The following is a 22292-nucleotide window of genomic DNA, read 5'->3' as shown; positions in this document are numbered from 1 at the left end:
AGCTATTAAAATCATAAGTAAATTAAGACAAAGTAATTGATGTAAAATTAGTAGTTTGCCCCTGCCAATGAATTTTCCTTTCCGAGAAGAATGATCAATATTTATGACAAATTAAGGTCAGTAGTCAAGTTCAAGCAATGCAGTTAATGAAATTAGGCCCGTACCCTACAATGTGTGAGAAAACATTTTCTGGGGTCACCTTTGCAATTAGAAAAGCTTTATTCTATTCATTTGATTATTAATAATATATTCATATAATAATAACAAGATATTGAACAAAATTAGTGCCTGTAATAACTTTGCCATTGATTGTTAACTCTCATAAAATAAAAACAAAAATTTTACTTCATGCACTATAAACATAAATTAAGCTATTATAATATGTATGCATGTTGCATTAATCCTTTAATTAAATTATTTGGCAGTACCCACCTTTTTGACTGGCATGCGCACTTTGAGGATTTCGGCGTAGCGGGTCAGAACTTCATAGGGGGCGTGGACCTTCAGGAAGTGGACCTCCTCCCCTTCTTTCTGTACAAATTTAAACGTCAAGAATATTACTATGCAAGATCAAACATATCTGTTATGTGTTAATACCAAAATAAACAAAATGAAATCTCCAATGAAAATTTGTGCTTCATGTTTTTTTGCATGATAATCTACTGGAGCAATACACATACAGTAGGAATTTGGATCTATTAATGAAACACAACAAAATATTTTAAACCAAACCTTAATCCGGCCAACGAAAATTTGCGTTTGTAGATTTTAATCTAATACACTTACAATTGGCATTAGGTTTTCAGAATAAAACTTCAGCTGTACGTCCAAGTGTATCTTACCTCATCTTTCTCCAGTTTGAGCCCTTCCTGTTCCAGGTTCTCCTCAAACACCGCTCTGGCCTCCTGGGAGTGAGCCAGTTTCTCCGGCTTCCCCTCTGTGCTCCAGGCCAGGATGTAGTCGATCCTCTTCTTACCGTCCTTGAAAAACATGTTACGGCCCTACAAACGTATAAACTGCCATTACACATCCATATGAAATAGCAATGAAAGAAATTTTTTTTGAATGACCTAGAAAGAAATGTGATCAAGAACAATTGCCTACATATGATAGGTATGAACCACACTTTGACTTCCCTTATAAACTTAAGAATTAACTTTACTATGTAGAATCAATGAAACATATTTCAATAAGGACTATGTCACACTGCTTTTTTACATTGCTCAAACTGGTAACTGTTATTTTCCAAAATTGTTGTTAATAAATCTTGTAATTATGGACCACAAATTTTTACTGAAGGAGTATTTCACATATTTTGACTTCCCCCAATACATGTCGGACAAACAGGATAACTCTCCCTCACCGAGGTAAGATATTGGATTAAATCTGTTCCTGGATGATGAGCTTGTTATTTTCACACCTCAATGCATGCCTTACATAGTACATGCATGCACAAATCACACACTTTTTGTACAGACTTCAACAAAAACACTCAAGTCTGATAGTCAAGGGAATCTATTTTAATTGGCATGTTGATTATTTCTTGACATCTTAAAATTAAGATACGGTAAATAATATTCATACGATCGAGGTTTCTATAATCAAAAATTCAATATTTCAATTTTTTTAAATAAAAATAATTGTCAACGTCAAAGAAAGTTGAAGCAATGGTAAAAAAAGTATTACTTTAAGACAGAAGAAAATCTGAATACATAATATCATATCTAGAGAAATTTGTAAACGTTTAAGTAATAATGCAATGTAACTTTAAAATGTAATAAAAGAAAAAAAAATTTCACCGATTTAATTTGTTGGGGGGAGTGGGGGGAGGAGAAGACAGGGATGCTCAAAGCTAGGAGAGTCTCATTTGAATTAAAGAAGATGCTAGTTGGCTTATTTTAAAATTGCAATGCAATTTTGTCACAACTATTTGATATTATTTTAGAGTAACGTGTACATAGATATGAAAGTTGTGTTACAGATGCACAATTAAATACTATATCATTTGAATGCACTTCATGAAAAATTGTTGATCTCTTAAACTTAGAGAGGCACAGACTCAAACAACAAACAAACAAAATGAACAGGACAGTTAGGTCTGTACAAGTAAAGTTCTTGTTTATGGTAGCAGACGGCATGCTGCGGCAAATTACCACCAACTCCTGGTCCAATGGCTGCTATATATAGAGCAAGGAGAGATTTAGAAAGTAAGTCACCATTTATAAATAGTCACTGATAACTTCACTTAAACCTTGATAAATATCAGACGACCCATCAAAATATCACATGAAAAGCAAAATAAACATTTAAGTCAACATCAGAATAAGCAGGCCTTGCTTTGCTGTACACAGGAAGAGGAATTCAAAATAAATCTGTCATGATTAAGTACGGTAACAATTCATCATAATTTGTCATAATTTATATGCATATTTTGTATTATGAACTAACATAGTAATAAACTAACACATCTGGATATTGGCCATTCAAATGACAATATAATGACAAAAACAAGTCAACCAATGTTCTGAAATTATCAACAGCAACATGCTGCTTGGCTATACTGTACCATGCAAAAAAAAAAATTCTCAGATAAATCTTCTTTTGTAAAAATTAAAAATCACTATTCTCGTCTTGATCTTGATAATTCATAAGGAATAAGGAATCATTCTTTGAGTATTAAGAGGTGATAATTTTGGTCGGGGCGTGATCAAATCCAATAAAGCCCGAAGGGCTTTATGATAGATTTGATCTCGCCCCGACCGAAATTATAACCTCATAATATTCATAGAGTGATTCCTTATTACTTATATAGTTTTAAACCATCGTACGATTAAATACTAAACATAAATAAGCAAACCCTGCTGGCGCCTCAATTTGGCTTTATGAGTTATATAGTACAAAATCGATACGTAGTGTTATCACAGGCAAAGACACTGACGAATGTAAATATAAGAGATTGATATTAGACTTCTAATACTGCTGAAGTTATATTGCTGAAGATATCTTATTAATTAACCTCTAAAGAAGACCAAATTATGTTTTGAATTAGACACAAGGTCTTTTTTGTATATTACTATCTCAATATACACTAGGCCTATAACTATCTCAATCTACACTGGGCCTATAACTATCTCAATCTACACTGGGCCTATAACTATCTCAATCTACTAGGTCTATTCTTTTTTTCCTTATATTTCTCTGTATTAAGTATCATTAACACTGGGCCTTACTACCTCTTCCTAAGTCTTGGTCATATTGTATTTCTCTATAAGTGATACTAATGTAACCTTACACTGGGCCTCTGTATTTTCAATGTAACCTTACACTGGGCTTCTGTATTATCAATGTAAACCTTACACTGGGCCTCTGTATTATCAATGTAACCCTTACACTGGGCCGCTGTATTATCAATGTAACCTTACACTGGGCCTCTGTATTTTCAATGTAACCTTACACTGGGCCTCTGTATTATCAATGTAACCTTACACTGGGCCTCTGTATTATCAATGTAATCTTTACAGTGGGCCTCTGTATTATCTATGTAACCTTACACTGGGCCTCTGTATTTTCAATGTAACCTTACACTGGGCCTCTGTATTATCAATGTAACCTTACACTGGGCCTCTGTATTATCAAGGTGACCTTACAGTGGGCCTCTGTATTATCTATGTAACCTTACAGTGGGCCTCTGTATTACAATGTAACCTAGGCCTTACTTTCTCCTAAGTCTTAGTCCTTATGTATTTCAGTATTTAGTAATACATATGTATATATAGCCCTTACACTGGGCCTCTTGTCCTGGACGTCCGCATCTTCTTCCTCTTCCTCCTCCACTTTCTTCGGTGCGCCTGCGCTCACTTGTTTACCTCCGCCATTGGTCTGGGACTGCATTACTTCGTCTGGTGAAAATAAACGCAAAATCAAGAATCCTAATACAGTCTTAAAATCTAATTCAATCTCACTGCTGCGAGGCTTAAAAAAAATGATTTGTAGCAGTTGTTCACTGATATAGAGTTTTGGCTGTGGTAATTAAAGCAATGCATCCAAAGTGTTAATAGTATTGGATATTATACTTTACACTTGACATCATTAAAAATTGAGAAAGACATGTACACGAAAACTGACTAATAATAATGTTATTTTACAGTGAAGCGCATTGAAGTGGTAAAAATGTTCGTTTGAATGGAATATTCTAATAAAACTTTGTATCGAACGTCAATTGTTACATAAGACACACCCATTTCTTTTGAAACGAGGAAAACAGTATTCGTCACAATGCTTTCGGAACCGCCCCTCTTCTTCACAACACAAGCATGAATTTCACACACGCACATTATACACAAAAACAAAAGCACAAACTTTCTTTCTTTCCAACTATGTGCAGAAACAGTAATATTGTTCAAAATAAGAATATTTTTAGTAACTTTGTGTTTTGAACTTCCTGTTACATGCACTGTATTGCAAATAAAGAAAAGTTTTTTTTACAACATATATGCACATGTTTCAGTTTTTCGTTTTAGAGGGGTAGGCTATGTTCTTCGCCTTCTTCAATCTTCTGCATTTGTTGCTGTGTTCGCAGCTTGTTGAGGGGACTGGGATATGCACGGGGCATGGAAAACATATACGGAGAAAATATCAGGATTCAGCTTGTGTCCACATTTCGGTCCGCAGCCCTGCTTGTGTTGTTTAGAAGATGAGCGGTTCAGAAAGCATTGTTACGAATACTGTTTTCCTTGTTATAAAATAAATGGGCGTGTCCTATGTAACAATTGACGTTCCAAACAAAGTTTAGAATATTTTATTCAAACGAATATTTTTACCACTTCAATGCACTTCATTGTATTTTAAACAGGCAATATGAATAATTCAGCAGTTGGGAATAAATATGCAGATTGTAAGAGTACATGTACATGTATAATATACTGAATCTATGAGAGACTGAGTGAGAGATTGAGAGAGAAAGAGGAAGAGAGGAGAGAGAGAGACTCAGAAAATATTGTAAATCTGTCCATTATCCAATTTTCTGTAAAACATCCAAAAAATGAACCTGTAGCTAAAGGGTTGTGGAACTCAAACTCAGGTAAACGAGTCATTTGAGCATATGACAACCGAGTTCTACTTGATGTCATGAGGTGCTTATCATCATCAGCCATTTTTGAAAGTCTAGATTTGTTTACAAAGTTGTTTTAGTTATTGAGTAAAACTAGGAAGAAAGACACAGAAGTATTATTCCACGCATGCACATTGTTAATCTTCCTGATCATGCTCATGTACATTTGAAATTAACTGTTCCAGGGTTTTTTTTCCCTTTCCTTTGCATACGATTTAGTTGCTTTATGTCTGCCTTGCCTGCATTAGTCAATGTGCATAGATTTCACCAAAGCAAAGCTCATTTCCTGTTTACACTGATTGATGGAAGGCAACTTTACTAATACAAGATGTACATACCCGGAAAAAAATACTCAAGGTTTAAATCAAATCTGCTAAATAAACAAAGAGGAAATCTCTCCTTTTACAAGTTCTTTTTTGTTTCTTCCCTTGCAATAATATTTTTCCTACTATGCCCACAAAAAATTCTTTGCACAGATACTTTTATAATTTAATCCCATTCTTTGCTGTTAGTCATGCAAAACTCTCCAAATATCCAGGTGAGAAAATGTTACATCCTCATGAATGAAGCCGAGAGAACACATTCCTCTGTGACACAATCAAAAGATATCGCTCTAGATTCCTGGCATAACTTCTCAACAATAGCACTTATTAAATCCCAGGATGTTCTTTTAAATGCCACAATAAAGATGTTGTATAGATGTATCCCCAGGTGAAAATAGAACTGTGCGATGATCCGAATACAGGTGTGGAAGTAGAGGTGAAGGTCATTTGTAATACTGGTCCAGGTAATATTGAGGGGAAATCTCAAAACTTAAATGACTAAGTAGTACATGTATGCCAACAAATCTATCTCCCTCCCTTCTCTCTTACTCGGTTAAAGACATTTTGTTTTACAACCAATGACAGAGCAATTGTATTTTGGAGATGATAAACATGGTAAAAGAAGGTTAATGTTTGGTAGAGGTGGTAGGTGCGGTCTGGGGTGATCAAATGTGGAGGAGAGGGGGGTTTGGGGGGAGCACTCAGACGTGTGTGTGTGAGAGAGAGAGAGAGAGAGAGAGAGAGAGAGAGAGAGGGGAGGGGTAGAAAGTCGGTATCTAACTATCTATCCTTAGTCTTTATCTAATATCTATCATCATCTGATAATATTACAAGAGAAACAGAGAGATTTTAATGTGTAACACTTACTGCTGGTCAGTGGAGAGTCCTCAGCTGTATCTGCCGTCACATTGAGAGAGTCGTTGGCATCTACAGAACACAGAGAGTAGAGTTTAGGGAACTAGGCATGGCATATATCAGATAACAGAACTTTGAGAAGATGTGTAAAATATGAAAAGTTTGCAGACAGACGGACAGACAGACGACAGACAAAATGTGATCAGCTCAACATGCTTTAATTTCTAATTTCTTTTTTCCTAATTTCTTTTCAATTTCTCAGCTTTCAGCTCAAGTGAGCTAAAAAATAATGATTCAATGGTTATATTTACATTTTGTTTTTTACATTTATTCCCTTTCTGCAAATATGATTTATTTTTCAAAATCTCTGCCTTATCCAAGGAGTAATGCACAATTTAAGGAAGAGCCATTGGAACAGCTGAAATATGCTGACAAAAATAGTGCACAGCGTTTTGAATTCTAATAACACAATTTTATTTTTCACTCTGTAATTTGATGACTTAAATTTTGGTATACTGAGAAATTAATCAATTGGATTCATTTGACTGTTAAAAAATAATTACATCAATGAATTCAAATATTAATCAGCGTAACTATAATATCAGGTCATGATCCGGTATGAAGTCGCAAAGAGAGTCAGTCATGTTCTTCATGTTCTCTGAGAAATACTGAAGGAAGACTGAATGAAATCACCGATGAAGCACCAGATCTGATGATTGGGTCTTCTGTGTTATGCGTAAATTTCACTCAAATCGGTCAAATGAATGCAATTAAATAGGGGGAAAGAAAGTGAATGCAAATATTACAAAATGAGCATTCCAATACACATGCATTGTATGTATATTCAACATCTTTTATTTCATATGCTAATAATTTATAAGAATTTAGCAAAATAATTTAACAGAGTAGAGGCACAAACGTTAGCAGAGTCATCTTTAGGACCTGGGAGGCATGGAAATTCCCCCGCCTAAAGTGACGTAATTACCCGGCTATTTTTGCATTTCAAACACAATCTAGCTATGCTAGACCTCCAGACCCCCTTCTGCTTTTTTATTTCTTCCTTCAACTTCGGAACAATTTTTAGATACAACCCTGCGTCAGTCTATCTTAGTACATAGTACATACCAGACTCCTTGCTCTCCAGCATGGGGATTTTCTCCCCCTTCTCCTCCGCCATCTTTTAAAATGTGATCCCAGACGTCAATCTGGCAGGGAGAGAATAAAAAGCAGCATGATCATGGTGACTAGATTTGCTCTGATGGAGAATTATTACAAAAATTAACATTTTTTCCTGTAACAAACAGATGTGACACACATAAACAAAATCAATACTGCTCTCTCTCTCTCTTTCTCTCTCCTCTCTCTCTCTCTCTCTCCTCTCTCTCCCTCTCTCTCTCTCTCTCTCTCTCTCTCTCTCTCTCTCTCTCTCTCTCTCCCTCTCGTCTCAGTCTCTCTCTCTCTCTCGGATTTTAAAGAAATTTCAAATCACTTTTTAATTCAAAAGAAAGATTTGTTCACAGAACAATAAATATATTTCTTACAATATATTTCAGTTGATAAAGAATTTTCTTACGGGGTCTTTAATAAATGGGGAGAAATTTAGCCCTGCATAAGAAAGAATCCAAAGCTTTTAAAGGTGGTATGGGACACCTGTTGATATTGATTTAGATAAAAGTACATTATAATCCAAATACTTTTGTCATTTCAGAATTTTCAAATTTTACAGTATTTGACCAAAACACTTGTTTAAATTTTTTTAGAAAGGGAAAAATTTTTAAAGGCCCAGCGGTATTTGAACTCATGACTTACAGATTGGTAGCTAATGCTCAAAACCCATTTCTTAGATAATATTTTTTAAGGTGTACAATTATATAAAATTATACTTGATTTTATTGTTTATTTCGACACTAGGAAGTATGGCTTAGTATGGAGGTGTTCCATACTAGCCTAATTTAAAGACAGAATTTAAATGGTTTTTAATGAAAAACTTGGTGTAATTATAGTACATGTATTACGGTACATCTCATATACTAATAAAGTTCATAGATGATTCTAACATTTTTCTTCCTTCTTATAAAATTCTTCTAAATGATCAAATGTAAATTTAAGAACATAAAAGTGACAAATTAAACAACACTCAAAACATTTACATTGTAAATCACAGATATTTTGCAAGATTCCAACAACTATTCTAGGCTCAGCTAGACTGGACATTTAAAGGAAGATGGTGAAGATTATAGAAGAAAAACTGAAGTATTGTAGTGATATTGTACAGAAAATAAACAGGTCAATGGAATGAACAAATATGTGTTCAGAATAATAATTGTTTTTCTTGTATGTTCTCTGACATTGTTATAGAATTTGGACTCGAACATGATCATGACGAATTAACAAGACTTAACAATAAATTTAAAGTTTTTTTTTATCTTATAAAATGTATTTTTTATATTTTCCATACCTTATGTACATACACCAGTAAATCACAGATTTGTTCTTGAGTACCGGGTATGTATGCATTTGAACTAGCCCCAAAGAAGTATTAGAATACCAGTATTAATTTTCCTTATAGGCCTACTGCAGTTTTCTTTTTCCATTCATAATAAAAATTATGGAGAGGAAAGCTAAAAATGCCATCAAGTTTTATTCTTATTAATAAAATGCTCTTTCTAGATATGTAGCTTAGTATTAAATGTGACAATTCCTGAACAATAAAAAATAAATGAGCAAAAAATCTAAGATGAATGATGATATATCGTACACTTCTAGAAAATATACCATTTTCCGCCCCATGCGATATAAACATAAAATTCACTAGGGTTGGATACCGTTAAGGATGAAACGGTACGATACCATACCGGTATTTTTGAACTGATACGGTATTTTTAACGATATGGTACTACGGTAATAAATGAGAATGATAATTATTTTTTTCAATAAAAGTGTTTTTGATCTTTCAGTGTTATGATTTATAAAGATACCTACCGGAGTGATATAAACCCATGGGTGTGATGTAAGATTTATATCACACCCCTCTCCAGCAATCTCCATATGTTATAATAATATCACACCCCTTTCCGTTAATAATCGGCTATTATGACAAATAATTCCTCGTCAACTCTGATCACCGAAGATAATATCAACTTGGTAAGGCGCAAAATTTCAGGAAAGTTTATTATTAGAGATTGAATATATAGACATGGAGCGTTTTGATAACAATAATCATTCATCACATGATGTTTTTTATTGCTTCTTTAATATTTTCTAAAAGTATATGATATAAAAATCATAACATGACAATTTTTTTTATTGCTTCTTATATTAGCCTTCAATCGCTGTATATCAGCTCTTGAGCCTGACATATATCAGCCCTCGAGCCTGACGGCTTTTGGGCTGATATACAGTGACTTTGGGCTACTGTAGGATGCACGATATAAAAATTGCCATGTACATGTAATAATCTATATATATGATTATAAATGGCATATTATACTGTACGTGTTTCAATATTGATTCAGAAGATTGGTGATACAAGTTCATGTTTGCTGTATAGATGTACATTACTGGCGTGCGACCAGTTCTCGCGAGTACCATTTCTCGCCAGTACATTGTGACGTCATTTTTCATCTATAATTTTATGTGTTGATAAAATGACGTCACAATGTACTGGCGAGAAATGGTACTCGGGGAGAACTGGTCGCACACCAGTATAGTTGCACTAGAAAGTCAGTCTTCCTGCTTACTACCACTTTTACAGTAGCTATTAAATCACAAAGTAGATTACTACATGATTTTTCAAATGCTTATGCTATCCCTGCTGACCGTAGCCAGTAGAATAGTGGGGTGAATTTCATTAGAAGATATAAAGTTGCAGATAATTATGACATCCATGCAAATACACCACACATTATTCATTAAGAAATACAATACATAAACTAAGACCAGATGAAGATGACCACCAATGCAGCTGAAATATCCAGTTATGTCTCCATTTCTAAATGAATACATGAAAACGCAATTCATAAATGTTATTTGCCAGATGTGTAATAGTGTGTCCTCTAATAGTTCACCGTACCACAGCCATAAAAAATTAACGTGACAGTTTAAGGCTTTAAGCTACTGACAGACTACTGTCCCCCATTCATTCATTCATTCAGCATGGGCTGGGACAATCGGTGTTTTGGCATTTCGACGCAAGCAAGATCTTATGCCTAGGGTTATTTGAATTCAACCTCTGCATGAAAGACACCACATAGTATATCAAACTATTAATTTACCCATAAAAAATCTCAATTCGAAATTAAAAGAAGCATAACATACCTATCGAGGTTGACTTGGGATTGTCTCCTTTTTTTCTTGAACGGAAGTGCGAACCGCAGCGCCGTCTTTTGAAAAGTGAATCCAGGGGCTGTCTCAAAAGCAGTATTAACAGATTAAAGGGTTTCATTATGCTCGCCCTGTCTACATTTTACCCTGTTTACACCCCTAGATTTCAAATTTGCTTTTGAAGTTTTATCAAACTGAAGTGACATATTGATGGTTTCAATAACTAGATATTAATTTAATTCAAATCACAAAATACAATATTTTTTTTACGTGTGAGGTGAAATGCCAAGTAAACATGGTAAACAGGCGCTTTAACGCACAGCGTTACCCCCACAGTATTATAATGATTTTATGGAGTAAACTACTGGTATATATAACAGAAAAAAAAGTGCCTGTGGTGAAATATAATGAAATATTGGATACAGTATGGACAAATTGTATTTTTATTAATTTCACACTCCACAGAAAGAAGCGACCATTTTGACCTAGGTTTGAAGCAATGCGTGCAAAAATTTTCCCTCATGTCATGTTAATGAAAATTTATGTAATAAAATATAATCAAAGTTTTAAAGGAATGAATTGTAGAGAAATTGTGTATTATATCTGTATGCTCTACTTTGATACGTACGCATATTAAATCAAATAATTGAACAAGAAGACAGTACATCATGGTACATGTACGTATTGTATATAATCTATTTCTACCAAATGATTTATTATTCAAATCTCAAAGCATTTCTTTATTCGATTAAATACATGTGCTAAAAATCTGATCAGATGGATATTTTGCACGTTGCATAAAATACAATATAGCTATATGCGTATGTTTTAAAATAATAGGATCTGAATTGGGTTTTTCAACTCATTCTTTGGAGATTTTGATCTTGTGACCATTTACCCCCCCCCCCCCCCCCCACACACACCCCCCCCCCAAAAAAAAAACCCAAAAAGCAAATAAAAAAAAAAAATACACAAAAAAATCGGATGGCAGTAACCACTGGGACTCCGTTGTCGGACTATTTTTTAAAAATAAAAATCCAGTTATTCATACTGTACATTTTATAAAAAGGGTACATACATGTATGATTTCTTTTGTTCGAGGGACGAATTAGACAGAATTCAATTTCTACTTGGTATAATAATGAATTAATTATCCGGAAATATAAGGTTTTTAATCGAATACCTGTTCGTGTCACCCGGTTCTTAATTAAGAACCGGTTTATTATACAGCAAGGCTATATAAAGAATTGCTCAGGTGTTAAATGTAAATACCAGTTTAGGACGACACGTATAGCGGAAAGTTTAAATTTTCAGAATTGTTTTATTAAATAAAATAAATCATGTGATCCAACTTTATGCCATATTTATGTATTTGTACATTTAATATGCCAAATATTAAATAGCTGCAGCGTGTCGTTGCTAATTCCACACAGTGTGTTGTTATTTACTAGTACATATTAGTGTATTATAGTATTCAGCTTTCATTTGGAAAGTATAATGAATGGATTTAAAGAAGAACTTTTAAATGTACATATATACAATCATTCTGACTTGGCTAAAGCATAGATTAATTTGTATTGGTTGTTTTTACTGAAATATATTAAACATGAAAACATTTATTATATGACCAGTTTAGGTCATTTTCGCTTTCGAAATAATATCCGACAATGGATTCCTTGTAGCAGTATCTATTTTTCATGTAACAGTGGATCAGGATTAAAACCAACATCATGACAGAAAAATGTTGCATGCATTTATTACAAAAAAACCCCAGTAATAGATATATATATATATATATATATATATATATATATATATATATATATATATATATATATATATATATGGAACAGCTTCCTACAGAGCAAGCGTTACTTAATAAAAATACAATTAGTTTGAAAATGATTGATTTTCAATTTATTATCCAAGATGGTTTACTCTATCAAATCGACTTCTAAAAATGTTTCTATAAGCACCAAAGGTAGACTTAGAGATATTATGCAACTGTAAACATATAAAAGAAGTTTAGAGAAATGAATTCCATAGCTGCATAATTTGTACGAATACAAACTGGGCTGAATGGACAGTTTACAAATTAAATACTATAACATTACAACTTAAACTATAATTAAGGTAGAATATAAATAAAAGCGTTTACAAGCTGAGGAGTTGCTTGTAATTACATGCACGTACGGACTTCATGTACATGCGCTGCCGCGCGTGAATCCGAACATTCGGATAGGATGAGTGGAAAAAAAGTACACGTATTATTAACATTGAAAAAAAACCCAGAAAACAGGTAAGTGCCCTGTATGGCATGACGAAATAATCTTTTGTCGTTTTGTATAAAAGATACATTAACTATAAAAATAAAAAAAAATTCATTTGATGTATCAAACTTATCAAAACATCAATTTTAGATCCCAATTTTATCCTCTATATTAAATTTGACTGAATTACATGTTTGTAAAAGAATGTGTTATATCCTAGTACATATGTATACACAAATACGGCAACTTAATTCCGTACGTATTGTCATGTTGTAGATTTTGTATTTACACCCACCCAGTAAATCAAAATTTACAACATGACAGTATGAACAGACTGATGAATGTTATATAAATAAATGGTTTCTCTTGTTTTTGTATTTTGGCGTAATGCATTTTATAGTTGTAGTCTAGTTAAAAAGCACCATACTATGAACTATAAACATGGAAAAGGGAGGGGGCTTAAAAATGGCTTGGAAGGACCCCCTTCGGAAAAAAACCCTTGAACACGACATTTTGATTGTAAAGTCTAAAGAGGAACTTTATTTAATACATAAGTATGGATAAACGTTTGAGTATACTTCATATATAATTTGATTAGTGATGTAATCAAGACGCTTTAAATTATCATAGAAAAGAAATAAATAAAAAAAAAAGAAATGATTAAAAAAAAACATTAACATCAAAAGAATAATATAATCAAGATTGTATTATGCTTTTTGAAAAAATGGGATACATTATGCAAAATAAAAAAAAGAAAAAAGAAATGATTAAAAAACATTTACATCAAAAGAATAATATAATCAAGAGTGTATTATGCTTTTTGAAAAATGGGATACATTATGCAAAATAAAATATAAAATAATAAAAGAACTGAATTTTTGGTAAATTTAACTGGCACGTGAAATAAACAGACAATATTAATGTCATCAAGTAATATACTACATTGTAACCAATGAATTAAATGCCACTGATTCCTATTAACAAGATCCAATAAGTCATCAACATCTACGTATATAACAAAAATTATAATACTGGGCGAAAATTACAGACAGTCTAAACCCTTGTCGTAATACTTCAGTGATATCGCAGCTCAAAATAGAAAATAACCTCAAACTTCCTAACACATACTACTGTTATATATCATTGATAATCTATAATTTTTATGAACAAGTCAATGCTTAACAAACAAATCAAATCGTCATATAACTAAATAATTTTACATTGTACATAATGCTCGGATGACACAATCAATAATGCCTTGAAATTTTAACTTTAAGTCTTATCCCACACGCTTCTCTTTTTCGTTTATTCAGTACTCTTATATAACTCTACAATTCCTTGCATCAATCTCTTAATGGATGAAAATGATAAAGAACTAGTAGTTTCATTGGCTTCGCTTTCTTCGGAACTCGTTCTCTCACTGTCACGTGATTCATTTTCAATGGAGACGCCGGAAGTACTCTCTGAAACATCAGACGACATGTGTTGTGTTGGGGAACCATTGGCGTTCTGGTTAGGAAATCCTCTAGCTTTTCCTTCCATTAATGTGCCTTGCTTCAATGTTGGGCATTTTTGCACTTGTGGACGATTGCTGTCATCACACGAATAGCTTCTATCATCTATCAGAAACCTGGCATTTGTACAACTATTCGAACGAATTTGACCTTCTGCTTCTGCTTCCACATTAAGTGTTGTTGGAGAACCTGTATGTGATTCGTTCTGTGTGTGTACGTCAATTGACTGTATATTTTGGTCTCCTTGTGAAGTTTGAGCAGGGTGCAAATTTTGAAAAGAAATATTTGATTCACCACTGAGCGTGACATCCAGTGGAAGAGAAGGATCTGGAATGTTCGTTTCGAGTTCGACACTTGTCCTACTTGATGCTTCACCAAGTTTGTTCTTTGGAGAATTCTGAAATGACTGAGCCACGTGATTGCTGCTTTCTGTATTGGCATCAGCCCCGTCTTGATTGCATCCACTTACATTTGTTTCAATGGACTTTAAACCAGAGACAGTAACTAGCTGATCCCCCTGGGTAAGTGACGGGCGTGATTGATTATGGAAGCTTGATTCAGCGTTTGGTTCAGAGTTGTTTGTATGATATCCTGGACTTTGAAGAAATATTCCATTGCTTGAGGAAAGCTTGCCTGATAACAAAATTTCAGGACCAGCTTTATATTCTGACATATCTGGCTTATCCGAATTAGCACCATTGTCTTGAGTATGATCAGTGCTATGCTGCAGGTTAGATTGTTTCCTATCTGTAGGAGAATCTTGCTTAAAAAATGGAAAATCCCCGCTGCAATGCATGTCCTTATCTTCATAAACATATCCCTTCTCTGAAAAATCACGGTCCAAATTGTTTTCTATACTAGTAAATGAATTCTGTCGACTCTCTTGAAATCCCGAAGGGTTTTTCAAATCTTGAAAATTGTTTTCATCAGTGCTTAGGTTTAAAGACTGTTCTGGATGAGTGGCCTCTAACTGGTTGCTTTCCATCGGTGTTTTTCGCAAGTTTTTCGTGAGTTCGTTGTTATCATCATTCCACGATGATTGTCGACGATGTGTGGTTATGCCTGGTGGTCGTTGGACGTCTACTGACCGCGCATTGTCTTCTGAAGGTTCGTTAACAGTTGTCAACTCTTTTGGCAATGACTTGCAACAGTTATCACCATCTTCCGCTATTCGCCATGGCTTCAATAAGGCTGAAATCTGTGCTTTTATTTCTTTTCGAAGTGCATCTAAAAAAAAATACAGGAATAATAATTCCTAATCTTTTCTGTTCTTCCTTTTCTCTCTCCCCCTCTCTCTCGCCCCCTCCCTCCCCTCCTCTCTCTCCCCCTCCCTCCCCTTTTTCTCTCTCTCCTTAGGTATGAATTTTCTTCACCTGTATCAATATAATCTACAGCCGCTAGCATATGCTGAATCAAAGGACAAGGTTTTACAGAGTTGTCGTCCTTGTTGACAGATAGAAGATTTCTCCTCAGCAACGGCAGCAAATTAAGCAACTTGAATTCAGCAACGCCGTCATACTCTTCTAGAAAAATGTACAGGAGACATAGTGTTCAAAAGATGAGATAAACATTTTAATTGTACATACAGTGTACTTAAAAAGTATCAATCATTAATGAGATAAATTACTACATGTTTCAGAATATTCCTTAATATGGCTATAAATCTTTTAGAAGACAGTTTATAATTATGAGTATTCATTTCGCCAATTGCTTTTTTTAAAGAAGATGGGGGAATAAGATGGCGCAACTGCCCATTTGGTTTTATCGTAAAATACAACTTCAAAGTCTACATTCTTTTAATTAAAATATATTATGTTATAATACAAGTTTACAAAAAGGTGATTTCTAACTATATTCAGTTTGAAATATTTAAAAAAAAACGATAAGAAAAAATTTTTAAACCTAGAGTTTTGCTGGTATCGAACCCACAGCCTAAAAACCCAAGTACTCTAAAGTTACCTAATGTCTGGTGCTCTAACCACTGAGCCATTTCATTCACAGCAAAGTGCGTTGTTTAAATGCTCTATGAGACGTTAGCCACAAATTTACGGACTTGTATTATTTTTCTAAAACGTTCAATTGTTGGGCTACAAAATGACATTAATTTTTTAAAGTATAGTGGGTCATCTCTCCGCATTTTTGTTGATTAAAATCGGTTCAAATTCCATTGAATCGCATTTAGACTATGACTAAAATATGGAGCTCAGACCCACTCTACAAAAGAAAAGGCATTGAAGTTGTAAATATGATACTATTTGGAGGTTTTGACACGCATACATCAGTTTGAATTAACCTATTACAAGTATTTAAAATATCTAAGGGTTACAAACCGATGTTACGTTAAATAGACATTGCTTTTATTTAGTTTGTTAAAAATCATCAGATTTAATGATACTAGTATTTGAATGTTGCAGTATCTAATCATTTCTCATTTGGGCATTTTACATGCCTTATTCACCCATCTTCTTTACCATTCCACCCCCAAATAAAATAAATCTGACATGATATAATCGTGACACAAGTACTGAAAAACACTTAAAAAGAAACTTACGATGCAGTCCGGCTAATGCCTTAACTGTTATAGGACAGGTATTTTTAATGATTACAAGACTTTTCACCAAATGGTCCATTTGAGCGCTGTTTAAATTATTCCACCGCCAAAGCAGCTGTCCGCCTAAAATGCGAGAAAATAAACACAATAATAACTTGGACCTTAAAGGGACTTGGACACGATTTTAGATCAAAAATTTTATTTTTATTTTTTTTGTATAAAATGGTTTACTGGTGCATTTTAAATGATTGACCAAAATATTGAACGTTAAAGTCAAGTTACAAGTGAGATACAGAGGTAAGAATTGATTGTTATGTAAACAAAGCTCGAGTTTATCAGTATAAACATTGAAAATGGAAAAAGTCAAATTGTGTCCAAGTCCCTTTAAAGTTTTCCAAAAAAAACAACAACAACAAAACAACACAACATTATAGAGAATAATAAAATAAGAAATACTACGATTAAGAAGAAGTCTTGTTATTGATTTTTGTATGAACTCAATTATAAGAACCAACGTATGTGTAACTTAATAAATCTCAGCAATCTTTGTTTCCAACATATAAAACTATGTCAAACATTACATGTGTAGGATTTCGACCATATATAATAATCGTTAACATCCTTACGTAATGTCTCCGAATTTGGAAGGGATTCGTCACTAAGGAATTGAATGATGTGTTTCAGTAATAAACATATTGTCTCCTGGACGTCAAAAGCGCCCTCATCCAAAAGAAGGCCTGCCAAAAAAAGATTCTTACAATGAATTTAAAAAATATGAAAGGTAGAAGAGATAATTCAATCCATAATTTTCAAAACCAGACAAAACTATTTGTTAAAAAAGTACACACGACCGTTTAACTTTTACCACGGCTGCTTGCTTTAGTTAGAAACTAAATCCAAGTAATATGAGTTAATGACTAAATTGATGGAGCAAGTATTTTGATATAAAAAGTGCTCCTTGTTCCATACTGAAATACACATGGAATTTAATCAAATTATTTAAAAATCTTTTTATGGACGCTCTGAAAAATGTCCTATAAGATTATCTTTCTTAAAACATAGCGAAAAAAACAAAACTTGACCGCATGCTGCTTATACATATATCTTACTGACTAAACAGTTTCATTCAAAATAGAAGAGACCAGAATCAATATATCATACTCGGACTCTAAGTATAATTAATATATATTGAAAAACGTGCAAAACAATAACGCTTAAAATCGGTACATATATGGATTTACTCTCTCCATCTAAAGTGAACCAATTTTTATTAATATTTATGTCTATCATAAAGAAAAGATTCAATATTTTATTGGTGCTTAAACAATCACTATTTCCAACCTATCATAACGTTATTCGTTTGTCTTAGTATAAATTGTAAGTGGTTATTTAGAGGGTATTCATATAAATTTTATTTATATGAAATGTACATGTATATACTTTGAGTAGTGTGATTTGAAATTAATTATTATACTTTCATGTTAAATACTGAAATCTGATTGGCTTATACGCAGTTTATAATCCGCTCTATTACCCTCAGCGTTTGCAACACACTTGGCAACGGGTAACACAACGGGTAACGCAACGAATTGTTACATGCGCGTAAATTATGCGCGTACGGTCCGCCGTAGAATTCATTCCAATATAAAAACAGGAAAGTTTTCTTTAAGGTGGTATGGGACACTTCCATGTTGTGACGTATTGTTTATCGAAATAAACAATAAAATAAAGTGTAATTATATAAGTAGTTTCTTTTCCAAAAATGGTCATCTAACTCTGTAGCGCAGTGGGTTAGAGGGTTTACTATAAACCTGTAAGTCATGAGTTCGAATCCCGCTGGGGTTTTTACAATTTTTACATTTTCAAATATTTTAAAAGCTGTTTTTTGGTTAAATATTGTAAAATTTGAAAATTCTGAACCGGTGAACATTTTTCAACTATATAGTACTTTAATCCACATTAATATCGACAGATGTCCCATACCACCTTAAAATTAATACATTCAGTATAACAAAATAAATAGTGCCTGTTTGGTAGGATAACAGTTGAAATTGACACCCCACAATTTCAACTGTTACCCTCCCGAACAGGCACTACTTATATAATGAATCATCGTAGAAAAGACATTAATGTCAAAAAATGTATTTTATTTTGCAATTTTTGACGTTTTTCATTAAACTGTTAGCTTATTGAACGTGTTCTTTAGCATAGCCCCCACAACGTCTACCTGTGTTGATTATTGCTGACGGAACACCATTGCAGAGTCTAACAATATGCCGACAGGATTCTCTATCCTTCTCAGCAGACGGCCAAACTCCCTCAAGAAGTTCCAACGACTCATCCTCCGTAAGTTCCGGAAGCTTTTGACTCCAAGTAAGGTTTCGAAATCCAACAAATCTAAACTCGTCGGTAGAGGAAATAATGAGAAAAAAATTGTTGGTGTCATCTAAGAGGTTTTTCACGACACTTTCGTAAATTTTGTCCCAAAGACTGTCTTGAGATGTTTTCGTTAGTTCCTCGCCAGAGCTAGACTTCAATTTAGCTAATTCTTGGTGGTCATGGTGAAAGATGTAGACATATTCACTGTTTTTCACACACTGAACAATTGCTTTTGCATCCTGTATCGATATCCCTTGACAACTAGCAATAGTTTTAAAATACTCCTCGAACGTTTTAACAGATCTGAAGTCTATGGAAACAATCTTATATTTGTCATTCTCATCAGACTTCTTCAAGTCCCGAAGAAATTCCTTAACATATCGAGTTTTACCGACACTCATCGATCCAGAAATTCCAAGAATTCTGTTTTGTTTCCAGTTCTCTTTTAAATCATTCATTAATTTACAACGACCTACAAACTTGTCTCCCATTTCAAGAATAAGCAAATCTTCGAAGCATTGAGGTAATGTTACAAGTTATTTTAATCAAAATGTCACCATATCATTGATAGCATATCTCATTCAGTTACAGAATGTATTCACTCGCACTTAACATCTTGAAGAAATAAGACAGCTTAATTTTCACAATCTGAAACAAAATGGAGAGTCATTAGGATCCAACATGAGATAGAAACATTGAATTATACATGTAATATCTTAAATACTTTTGATTTGCTCTTTGTCAATGAAGTAGGAAACCCCTAACATTTTTTATACTCCCGAAAGGCCCTGCTTTCGTCGACTACTCATTGAAATTTAGAAAATATGTAGTTAATACGGAGATTTTAATAAACATGTAGGTCTGTGAATGGGAGTCGATTTTGTCATGTAAACATTCAATAAAGACGGTAAGTAAAACCTATAACTATGATTGCTGTACAGTCGTCTATCTAGAAATACCTATAGGAATTAGTATAAGACTACGAATTTGTCCTACATTCAAGGAATATCAACGAGGCACTCCAAGAAGAGACAGGAAGTGATCGTAGTGTAATAAGTTTAAAAACATATCCATCAACAGGTCTTACATACTTCAAACCACTCACAATATCTAATTGTAAACCTTGAAAGTTCAAGCTTATTCAGAGATTCGCCACGTGCAGACAACTAGACACAATTAAATACATGTGTAATGAAATAGAAAAGAGTAAGGAGAGTTTCTTTATCACATGGACTTTTGATTCAAAATCCTCTAAATATATTGTCAACTTTTAAATAATGTACATAGAAAAAGGTTATTGCTAGTTTAAGGTGCTTCACTACACCGAGACTTATACTTTTTAAGACACTACGTCACAAGATGGCGATTTAAATGTTTTGTTAAACTGTTTGTATCAATCGATTCAGATGTATATCGTCATAGCTCAGTGGTTAAAGTATCAGGCTTGTGAACCGCAGGTCATGAGTTCGAATCCACCTGGGGCTTTTGTTTAAGTTTACTGAATGAAATTTTTGAAAACATAATTTTTTATCTAAAATTGCACATTTGTTCGCCTATTTGACATTCCACAATGTTTGACATTGACAATGATTCCACAGTATACTTCTTATCCATCACGCTTTCTATCATAATCAAGTAATTTTCTGCTGATTTGAGAAACTATTTCACGGTGTAGTGAGGCACCTTAAAGATTTGTATATATACATCAAGAATCTGTATAAACAAAACAATAACACCTTAATTCTGCTAAATGGATTAGAAATATATTTAATTTAAAAGATAAAAATAAATTTTGGTCAATGTCTCGGTCATAAATATTTTACAAAACTCTATAAAACAAGGTAAAACAGCTATTTTATTATAAATTATGATATGGACTACTAAAAATAGTGGATAAAAAGTTGAAAATGTATATTTATGTAAAACTAGTAACTGTTGTAGTTGCTGTTGCTTCAACAATTTTTTAATATTTAAAAAAATCTAAATAAATGATGGAAAAGTTATAATTATTTCAAATGTTGAAAGAATGATTAAAGATTGCCATGGCTTCAGTATCAAGTATTACCTAGAATACTAATAAATCACTGTTCAAATAATATATATGTATGATTTGATTTTTCCGTCAAATAATATTTTTTCTATTATGCAGCCATAAAGTACACAAAAACAAATTGCACAAGCTTTAAACTCTTTACATAACAAAAACAGTCTCTCGCTTGTAACATGATAACTGCCGTTATAAAATCTTGGCTAACTCTTTTAAATATCTTAGTTTTAAAGCACTGTAAACATTAAAAAGGGAGAAAAAAAATTTGGAACAAAATTGTGACCCCATCATAACAAAACAAATAAATGTGCTCCTTTTTTTATTATCTCACATCCGGATGGAAGTCTCATGTCTGGGCTGAAGTCTCACCGGGAAGTCTTGCTCTACAAAACCGGTTAAGAACACTTGTAATGAAGATTTATCTCATACGTGTGGTGTATATTACCCGTGTGATACACCTTTGCTATATCACACGGGTGATGCTATATCAAATACTTCCGGTCGGAACTACTTTTGACACAGCCCCTCGCTTCAACGCTTCAGTGACCTATTTTCGAAGATTTGCTAGTACTTTCAACATAAGTATATCAACTACAAAAAGTGATATAAAATGGATTTTGTCAAAGACTTCAATTACTTACAAATATGAAGGAAAACACATAACTGAGTTCATCCTGACGACGCGATGGAAACAGAGCGTACTGGTTGTGCAAATTGTGTTTAGAAACAAGACCTTACCGAAATAATGTTTCATAAGACTTTGATTCCACCACCAGTAAGCATCCTTATTCACTAATTTCAATCCCTAATCATTAGGCTGGTGTTTGTGTTATAAAACATCAACAACTGTTCCTTGTTCAAGCCAATTCAAACTAACGTGCATTCGCAACTTTATGTATGTCAACAAACTTGATAATTCA

General features: G+C 33.4%; 2 protein-coding genes across 12 annotated transcripts in view; both read right to left on the bottom strand.

Annotated features, from left to right (window-relative positions):
- LOC105319711 (anoctamin-1) overlaps positions 1-10732 on the bottom strand; it is a 32484-nt gene extending 21752 nt beyond the window's left edge. For 5 of the 10 annotated variants that reach the window (XM_066071719.1, XM_066071724.1, XM_066071723.1 and 2 more), the window contains exons 1-7: positions 10606-10732; positions 7414-7493; positions 6301-6360; positions 3784-3899; positions 2154-2177; positions 843-1001; positions 433-531 (exon numbers count right to left, since the gene is read on the bottom strand). In XM_066071719.1, the coding sequence (XP_065927791.1) occupies positions 433-531; positions 843-1001; positions 2154-2177; positions 3784-3899; positions 6301-6360; positions 7414-7465 (510 nt within the window). In that variant the 5' untranslated portion in view covers positions 7466-7493; positions 10606-10732. Of the gene's footprint in view, positions 1-432; positions 532-842; positions 1002-2153; positions 2178-3783; positions 3900-5047; positions 5380-5448; positions 5870-6300; positions 6361-7413; positions 7494-10605 lie in introns of those variants that run through there. The other 5 variants (XM_066071721.1, XM_066071726.1, XM_066071720.1 and 2 more) reach the window with 5 other exon arrangements.
- Positions 10733-12509: 1777 nt separating this feature from the next.
- Positions 12510-21808, bottom strand: LOC105319709 (uncharacterized). Of its 2 annotated transcripts, XM_066071718.1 has the most exons (6): positions 21704-21776; positions 19174-19973; positions 17573-17683; positions 16947-17069; positions 15769-15918; positions 12510-15622 (listed from the first exon to the last, which is right to left on the bottom strand). In XM_066071718.1, the coding sequence occupies exons 2-6, from the start codon at positions 19814-19816 to the stop codon at positions 14187-14189; spliced, it is 2463 nt and encodes an 820-aa protein (XP_065927790.1). In that variant the 5' UTR covers positions 19817-19973; positions 21704-21776; the 3' UTR covers positions 12510-14186. The 2 variants fall into 2 exon arrangements, with proteins under 2 accessions (XP_065927790.1, XP_065927789.1); XM_066071717.1 differs by having other exon boundaries at positions 19174-21808.
- Between the last annotated feature and the right edge of the window lie 484 nt (positions 21809-22292).

The sequence above is a fragment of the Magallana gigas genome, chromosome 9 (genome assembly GCF_963853765.1).
Source record: "Magallana gigas chromosome 9, xbMagGiga1.1, whole genome shotgun sequence".
NCBI classification, from domain to species: domain Eukaryota; kingdom Metazoa; phylum Mollusca; class Bivalvia; order Ostreida; family Ostreidae; genus Magallana; species Magallana gigas.
Note: the sequence above shows the minus strand (reverse complement) of the source record. Positions and strands in the feature narration are given on the sequence as shown.

Coding starts and splice junctions, on each gene's coding strand:
- LOC105319709 (XM_066071717.1), bottom strand. CDS start 19,816: ATGGGAGACAAGTTTGTAGGTCGTTGTAAATTAATGAATGATTTAAAA. Junction 15,919..16,946: donor GGCATTAGCCGGACTGCATC/GTAAGTTTCTTT, acceptor ACATTTTTCTAG/AAGAGTATGACGGCGTTGCT. Junction 15,623..15,768: donor TGTAGATTATATTGATACAG/GTGAAGAAAATT, acceptor ATTTTTTTTTAG/ATGCACTTCGAAAAGAAATA.